We start from the raw sequence: 9,526 nt of genomic DNA, 5'->3' as shown, positions 1-9,526 counted from the left end.
AGATAAAAGGGATCTGCTCTCTGCTCAGATATAACTTGCTTCAGTGCTCCGTGAGGGCAGAGGGACCCACCCAGCAAATGGGTTAGTCTGGGAAGGTTAATACCTTCTTCCCCACCTTGTACCCAGTCACTCGTAATCCCCAAGGTCTGTGACCCTATTCACTCCAGTAGGCAACTGCTCCCGGGGTTTAAGGCTGGCAAAATCAACCATAAATCTGAGTTTGGCTGGGGTGCCTTGCCTGTTTGAATTAGGCTTATGTCCAGCTAGATTCCTCTGCAAGTCAGAGGCTGCATTCAGCTCTGGGCGGCAGACCAATAGGAGTTTACATTCAGGTGTCAATTCCAGCCTCTGCCTGCCCACTGCCTTTGTCTAAGCTGTATTACCCTGAGGGCTGGTGCTAATGGTCTCTTTACTTACAAAAGTTATCAGCGTTCTGCCTGTGGCTGCTCTCTGGAACCTCTGGTTGCCCAGAGATAAGGGGCTGGAATGGCGTCAGTTCGAAGAGCAGGCTTTTTGTCAGAAGATCTCTTCTTCTTCTTCTTCTTTTTTTTAGAGATAGAGTTCACACTGTTGCCCTCAGTAGAGTGCTGTGGTGTCACAGCTTATAGCAACCTCCAGCTCTTGGGCTTAGGCAATTTGCTTGCCTCAGTCTCCTAAGTAGCTGGGACTACAGGTGCCTGCCACAACTCCCTGTTATTTCTTTGTTGCAGTTTGGCTGGGGCTGGGTTTGAACCCACCACCGTTGGTATATGGGGCAGGCGCCCCTCTCACTGAGCCACAGGCACCACCTCTAGACGCTCTCTTCTTTTCAGTCCCTAATCCCCATTCCCCCATCCATGCCCAATTCAGCTACAAGTATTCTTCTTTTTTTTCCTCTTTGAAGCTGATTTGCCCTTGATTTTTCAACTTTTCACCTAGGTAGTTTAGGTTTTTGAAAATGTGTAATAAATTTCCTGTGCAATGTCAAACATGATATCTGCCAAAACTCTGGTACTTGTCCAAAATCTCAATCCCCTAGCCTTGGTTATAATAATTAGGGCACATTTACTGATCTCTTACCATGTTCAGACATTATGTTAATTATGTTTGTCCAGTGATTATTACCTGAGACACATCAAATTCACATTCTACAAATGATGAACTTTGTCAAAATCACACAGAGAGTATGTGGTAGACATGAACTGTACCTGGTATTTTTTCTTCCAAAAACCAAATACTTAGTCTCCCCATTACATTGCTTCCCAAAGGGAAGACCTGAAAGAAGAGCTAGAGATAGGGCCTGTAAATGGAGATGTGAGTATTAACCATATGCTATTTTTTTTTTCAGACAGAGTCTCACTTTGTCACCCTTGGTAGATTGCAATAACGTCACAGCTCACAGCAACCTCAAACTCTTGGGCTTAAGCAATTCTCTTGCCTCAGACTCCCAAGTAGCTAGACCATAGGCACCCGCCACATTGTCCAGGTATTTTTAGAGACAGGTCTTAGTGTTGCTCAGGCTGGTCTTGAGCCTGTGACCTCCAGCAGTCTATCCCTCCTTGGCCTCTCAGAGTGCATGCTATTTTCTACCTTTCTCATAAGTATTTGGGAACCTTCTGAGAGGAAAGGCAGCTCGGGATCCACCCTAATGATCCAGAATTCTCTTGAGCACTTCAGCCTCTCCAGAGAGTCCTCTTAATATCACCCTGTTCACATCATTGAAATGGAAGTATTGTTGCACAGTAGACCATCATGTCAATGATAAGACATTTGTATGAGGTAGGAAGGTGTGGGAGATGTGGGAATTCCTCATTCTACCTTGTTGTTGGTTCCTATTTGGGAGATTTTACTGAACTCTTTGTCTTTATGAAAAGATGCTCAGTGTCTACGTTCTCTGAAGCCAATGCACCTGTTGCACTTTCCTCTGCAACACGGGAATTTCCTTACTGGCATTGATGTGCTCATGTGATCTTTTTTTCCAGCTGATAAAAAATATTGGTAATATTACTAGAGGGAGGGGAAAGGCAAAGAACAAATTGAACAAAGAGAGGATAACCAGGGAAATACTGGGAGTGAGTTGGTTTCAAACTCTTCATAGAGTTGATATTTAATATTCAGCTAATTTTGTCTAGCTCATCTGATTCTTAGAGCTAAATCTTCTGCAATAGACCTAGCCAGGGTTTTTTTCCATGGTAGGTCTACCTTACACAATTACAATGTGAAATTTCCTATGCAGAAGAATTCTGGTCCTCTCCTTATGAAGACATAAATAGACATTCCATAGAGTCAATACTGGTCCTTTAGGTGAGAATTCTCATGATTTTTATGCTTTGATGTAAGTGGGTTGGAAGATAGTAAATGGGTATGCAGGATAAGGAACAGATGATTTTAAGCATGAAGGATCTTGTAATCAGAAGAGAAACTTAGCAACGGTATTTTTCTCTTAGTTCCCTGTGTGTATACTCCAACTTCTCTTCCTAAAATTTATGTCAAGTAAGACAATGCATTTTTTGTGACTCTGTCATTCTGTTCCATATCTAGTAACATTTTCTTTTTAGAGAAATTAGCTCACAAGTCCACATTACATCTGGAGAAAAGGCAGAATAAAATAACAGTGAACATGACTGTTCCTTGATCCCCAGGGAAGATTTACAGTCACATGGGAGAACATTTTCTCCTTTCCTTGCATGGGAAAATAATATTTAAAAGACAAATCAGGAAAGGTTAGGAGAGCTACATTCTAATGCTTTAACCCCAGAGTTAGTGAGAACTCCTAGCATCTGACAAGTCACAAGTCACACTCTTCTCTGACTCCCCTTCCCTTCTCTGTCTTGTGCTACTTTGACTCAGGTCAAATCAGTTTAAGAAATGTTTGTTGGACACTTACTATGTACCATGATTGATCTTATTTTCTGTGAATAAAGATGATTCAGATGTGGTCCATGACTTTAAGACAGCAAATAATTCCAATATAATTTGTTAAAAGCTATAATGGATGTAAGTACATGATGCCATAGGTACATTTGTATATCTAAGATGAACTGGGTGTTGTGAATGTGTGTATTTGTGTATGTCTGTGTCTATGTGTGCTGGGAATGGGGATGGGAAATGGAAAAATATATGGAAGTATTCCTAGAGAATCTTTTTCCTAAACATAATTTTGAAAAATCTGTGGTTACGAGCCACACCAAGAAGGGATAAAAGTCATACCAATACTCTGTAGCTTCCCTTATGTTAAGATAGTCTCTGATTTAGGTATCACTCTGAACCTTGAGACAAGTGCTTAGTTTTAGGCTCTATGTCTTCTTTCATCAAAACTAAGAAATATTGTTTGCTTTCCATTTGATTTTGCCTGAGATCTAGGCATTACTGAGGCAATTGAATTAAAATGTCTGCTGTGGGCAGAGTGAAAACTGGTGGAGAGAGTACTGAGTCTAAAGACCATGACTGAACCAGAACCTGGGGATACAGGAACCAATGAGGTAGCATCTTCCACTAATGAATGGTGATTCCAAAAGAACCAATATTTAAATAACTGGTCCTTTATATGGTTATACCAGATGTTTTGATAATATGCTCTATTTATTTATCTTTACAAGCAATTCTATATTAGTTCATTGCAAGTAGTTATAGATTCATTAAACCAACATGTTCTGTGAATCTATAATGTTCCAGGGACCATATTAGGCACTGGAGCTAAAATGCAATTAAAGTTTGGTCCCTTCCCACTGGGACTTTTTTTTTTTTCGGAGGGGGGACCGGGAGCTTGGTCTTCAGTCTGTATGCCCAGTACCCAGCAAATGCTTAACAAATGAAGTTGATTGAATATTTAAGAATAATAGCTCAATGAAAATAATGCTACCTCTATGTCTGGGAATGCCTCTGAGTAGTGGATGGTGCTGGGGAGAAAATAGTGAGCTTTAAAAATGCAGTGTGTCCTGCTTATGAAGTATTGAATAAGGCTTGGAAGGCGGTCTGTGGATGGATAAGGGAGGGTGGAATTCATCTTTAGTCATAAATAATCATCAAGCAGAGATGTAATTGTTCATACTAAAGTTTTATTTATTTGTTTATTAAATGAGTTTAGTTTCTTCTACGTAAGAGTAGGCACTTCTATAGGCAGTAGGCACTATGTTAGACGTTAAAAGTATCTATAAAAAGCTATGCCTAACCTTATGTCTTCCCTCTAAGATAAAGTTTGTATCTAGAAATTCAAATGTTTGCAGTTTATCTTACAGATATTGGCAGGAGCAAAAGCAATATATACATATATATATAGAAACATTCATGAAATAATTGTTTGTGATTACATAAACTGGAGCCGAGTTTAATGTTCATCATTAGGAGGATAGTTAACTAAATTTTGGTTTACCTGCAGTATGGAATATGCTGCATTCAAAAGTGAGATATAGGTATAGCTATATATACAGGTATAATGTCTCCTAGATACAGTAATTGTGTGGAAAATGAAGTCACTGCATCATTTAAAAGTGTACATACTCACTAATACACACACACAAAGTTAATACAGAGACATCTGAAAAGATCTACCAATTTGTGATATGCGGTTACCAATGGGAAGAATATTGGGCTTGAGGGTGGTTAGAGGGAAACATTTAGTATTTATTACCATACATTTTTAGGGTATTTGAATTTTATAAAAATGAGTCTGAATCAAATGTCATTTTTTTTTAGAATACATACATATTTCCTGTTTAACTACTTTTACTTTCTTTATTTATGTATAATTCACATATGTCCAACTACCCATTTAAAGGGTATTAATTCAGTGATTTTTTAGTATATACACAGAATTGTGCAACCATCACCACAATCAATATCAGAACACTTTTATAACTCCAAATTCAAAATGGTTTAAAGCATAAACCATTCATGCTTTATCCATCCTCTTCCAGTCCTCCTATACCCTCTAGCCCTCAGCAGACACTAATTTACTTTCTTTCTCTATAGATGTGCCTGTTATGACTTTTACTATAAATGGAATTGTGTATTTTACATGTGGTCCTTTGTGACTGGCTTTTTCACTTGGAAGCCTGTTTCCAAGATTCGTCTGTTGTCCCATGAATATATCACCTTTTATTTAAATATACATTAGTTGAAAGACATTTCAGTCATTTTGCTTTTTGGGTATTATGAATACTGTTGCTGTAAACATTCAGTTATAAGTTTATGCGTGTACATGATTTCAGTTTTATTCGGTATACACCTATGGGTGGAATTGCTGATTTGTATGGTAACCTTCTACCCATCCAAGTATAAAGTCATAAGCTATTGTGGTTTTAGTTTGCATTTTTCTTATAGCTAATGACCTCAAGCATATTTTCATGTGCTGATTGGCCCTTTGTATATCTTATCTGGAAATAATGTTTATTTAGACCCTTTGCACATTTATTAATTAGATTATTTGTCTTTTTATTATCAAGTTTTTTATACATTCTAGTTACAAGTTCCTTATCAGATACATAATTGGGCAATTTTTTCTGCCATTCTGTGGGTTATCTTTTCATTTCCTTAATGGTGTCTTTTGAAGCATAAGAGTCTTTAATTTTGACGATGTTCAATTTATTATTTTTTTCTTTTGTTCTTGAAAATGTATAGTTGATGTATATTTAAAACATGATTAAACAAACACAATTTTAAAGTTAAATTACATATCTTCTTCAAAACTTAGACTACAGGAAAACTAAATTGAAATAAAGAAGATTGAGAAGGAATAGAATCCTTTTTGGGATTAGATCAGAGAATTTTATCCCTTTGAACATTTAGAGTTTGGTGGCAAGGGTTTTTATTTTATTGAAATTGAGTCACTATCTCTACTTTCATTTATCTGATATAATGATAATATCATGTACCAGTATGCTTATGTTATTTGAAATAAAAGTGTTTTTGTCTTGATAGATATTTCTGGATTTGAAAAGGAGGGGAATCACATAAAGGATAAAGAAGAATATTTTTGGAAAAATAACCTTTAAAAATTAACTAATCTGTACATTGTTATAATAGAACAGTAAGGTGAAATTATTTTCAAGATTCTTTATTTGGTGGTAAAGATAGGTAGAAGAGAGGAAACATTAATTCAAACTTTTCCCAAACTGGTCATTATTGGTAACATTGGTTCAGGACAATAGAATTCCTTCTGGAGATGAAATGTTGTAGGAGAAATCCAAGGAAGTGATAAAAGCTGTAGGAAGTCCATGGTAAAAGTAGAAGTGTTATAAATTGAGTTTTGTCGTATAGGTGATGCACGAGTTGGACAATCCTATTTGCTTAAGACCTTCTACCTACACAGTGAACAAGGAGCAATCCTAAAAAGCCAATGCACCAAACAGTTAAATTGTGGGAACTTCCTTCTAATGCCAAATTCCAACTTTTGTCTTAAAACCAATAATGAGTAGAAATCTTTCATCACTTTGACTCACAGATCAAAGTAATCCAGATTCTGAGACTTTGTTGCTAAATCATGTAGCATATAACCATGTCTTTTTTTAAAGAAAATATTTTCATCACCCCAAAACAAAGCCATGCACTCCTCAGCTATCCTCCTCCAGTCCTACTAAATCCGCTAGCACTGTTGAGTAAATAATACTTACTAAAAGGGAGAAAAATTGATACAGACAAATCAGACACAGGTAGCAAACATCCTCCTTCTAGGACACCAGAGAATTTCTGTAGCTCAGCAGTTGTTGACCTGGAATTCAAGAGGTTGTACAATTTGGAATGAAATGCTACTTTATTTTCACTTTTCTCTAATTGAAAGTTGGCATTTCCTTGCAGTTTGAATATAGGTAACTAATACATGCCAATATTAGAAGTATCTATGACTTTGTTTACAATGGAAATTAGAAGTATTCTTATGTCACATTGCAGTTGTTAAAAAAATTCCAAATATTTAAGCTCATCATTATTATGAAATGAAGGTGAATATTAAAACCACCACATCAAAAATTTAATCTATTAATAAGGAAGCTCATGTATTGCTATTTGCCCATTAATTTTCTAAAACTATTTTGACATAATTGGTAATAGTACATATTCTATTTGATAGAATGTTATTTTGAAACCTTTACCAGACAGAGGATTGACAACCCAACCCTCCATAGGTCCTTAAGCTTTGTACTTTAAAGTAAACTTATTTTCCTTCTTTTTGGAATGATTCCATGAAATTATTACTTCCAAATTCTTTCAGATCACTCCAAGGATACTGGCAGGCTTTCTAAACAACTGCACTACACTATGTGACAAGTTCGTTTTTGTTTACTTTAAATTTATAATCAATTATGAAATGAAGCTCTATGACATGTATTATAAAGACCCCAGAGATGAAAAAGACATAGGCACATAGGTTTTCAAAGAAGTAGGCAGATTATATAGATAATGTTCAGCAAAGAGATGGGTCAAAAGTGAGCTGAGTAGGAAACTAGGTGAACAGGCGGCTTAAATTGGAAATTCTATTATGATGGTGTGTTCTGCTATTTTGGAAGTTCATTCATAGCTGAAGCTATAGATAGGAATGCCAAGGGGCACCCTGAGTTAGTGTACCAGGCTTCCCAGCTTTCTCAGGATGTTATGATCTTGAAGAAATATATTATTTCTACAAGGTATGTTAGCTGTTACTGATTTCTTACATCTTTGTGATTTCCTTTCAGAAAACAAGAACATTTAAAAAAATTATACATAATCATATGGGGGGAGATATGACAAGGACACATAAGACTTAGGGGTTTTGGTTGATAATAAACTGAAATTAAATGGCATGACATTACAGATTAATTCAGTATGTATTTATTATTATTACAAGTATGACATCTGGAATAAGGAAGATAATTTTTTCATTCTACTCACCAGATGATACCATCAACAAATACACCATCTTTTAAAGTATTTCTTTGCAATTCTGAAAAAGTTTCAATGAAAGCAGCATGATCATTTTCTAAAGACCTTATCTAGGGGGGTTCTTCTAGCTTTGGTGGTCATTTGGTGCAGTTTCTAAGCCCTGCAACTCTGAATTATATAATTTTGTAGGTTATGCCTATATTTAGCACATGGCAACTTCTTACTGAAAAGGGAGACGAACTATGAGACAGACAAATCAGACATCGGTGACAGAATTCCTCCTTCTGGGACTCTCTGATGACCTGCTCACCCAGCACCTACTATTCTTCCTATTCCTGGGTGTGTACCTGACCACTGTGCTTGGAAACCTGCTTCTCATGACCCTTGTACACATTGACTCCCAGCTTCACACACCCATGTATTTTTTTCTCTGCAACTTGTCCTTGGCTGACCTCTGTTTCTCTACCAACATAGTTCCTCAGGCCCTAGTCCACCTGCTTTCCAGGAAGAAGGTCATTTCATTCACACGTTGTGCAGCTCAACTTCTACTCTTTCTCATTTTTGGGTGCACACAGTGTGCCCTTCTGGCAGTGATGTCCTATGATCGGTATGTAGCAATCTGTAGTCCTTTGCATTACTCTAGCATTATGACCCAGAAAGTGTGCATCCGACTGGCTGCAGGATCATGGACCAGTGGCATCCTGGTATCCGTGGTGGACACCACCTTCACACTAAGGCTACCCTACCGAGGCAGTAACAGTATTGCTCATTTTTTCTGTGAGGCTCCCGCACTACTGATCTTGGCATCCACAGACACCCGCACATCAGAGATGGTCATTTTCCTTATGGGAGTCGTGATTCTTCTCGTACCTGTTTCCCTAATTCTGGTATCCTATGGCCGCATCCTAGTGACTGTAGTCAAGATGAAGTCAGCTGTTGGGAGGCTCAAGGCATTTTCTACCTGTGGCTCCCACCTCATGGTGGTCATCCTCTTTTATGGATCAGCAATTATCACTTACATGACACCCAAGTCTTCCAGAGAGCAGGAAAAGCTGGTGTCTGTTTTCTATGCCATGGTGACCCCTATGCTTAATCCCCTCATTTACAGCCTGAGGAACAAAGATGTGAAGGGAGCTCTAAGAAAGCTAGCTACAAGGAATTTCCCATGCAGACTTGGAACTTCACTCTAACAGTGAAGTCAGAGACCCTGTTGGGTTTCTACTTGTAAGACTTGTTGGGTAGTCTTCTTTGTGAATCTAAAATATGGTAAGATTTAAAGTGATGAATGTGTGGTAATTATTTGATTTGATAAGTATATAATGCAAACATATGTTAGAACAGCACATTGTACCCCATAAATATGTACAATTATTATACATCAATTATACATAAAAATTAATAAAAAATGGTAAGATTCTCAACTTTGGGCCTTGTGCATAGATACACCCTCTACCTTTCATCCAGTATTTTCTTTGTAGGAGAAGGACAATAATTCACGGATCAGTAGGAAGGAGGATCTGCTTCCTTCTGGTTGGCCCTTTGACACATAAGGGTTAGGAGGTCACTGGAGAAACATTCCACATTTTATAAACCTTGCAAAATCTATTGTGTCAATCATACTGTACATGTCACCTATCTATCCCAGACCCTGTTCCAAGTTATTTTTTTTTTTTTTGGTATTTTTGAGTCTCTC

General features: G+C 37.4%; 1 protein-coding gene across 1 annotated transcript; it reads left to right on the top strand.

Annotated features, from left to right (window-relative positions):
- The first annotated feature begins 7,985 nt into the window (after positions 1–7,985).
- LOC100964085 (olfactory receptor 2D2) lies at positions 7,986–9,066 on the top strand. Its single transcript, XM_003781057.3, has one exon. The coding sequence runs from the start codon at positions 8,076–8,078 to the stop codon at positions 9,021–9,023; it is 948 nt and encodes a 315-aa protein (XP_003781105.1). The 5' UTR covers positions 7,986–8,075; the 3' UTR covers positions 9,024–9,066.
- Positions 9,067–9,526: the final 460 nt, after the last annotated feature.

The sequence above is a fragment of the Otolemur garnettii genome, unplaced genomic scaffold (assembly GCF_000181295.1).
Source record: "Otolemur garnettii isolate 467f Iridium unplaced genomic scaffold, OtoGar3 scaffold00001, whole genome shotgun sequence".
Classification (NCBI taxonomy): Eukaryota; Metazoa; Chordata; class Mammalia; order Primates; family Galagidae; genus Otolemur; species Otolemur garnettii.
This window is presented reverse-complemented; position numbering and strand designations above follow the sequence as displayed.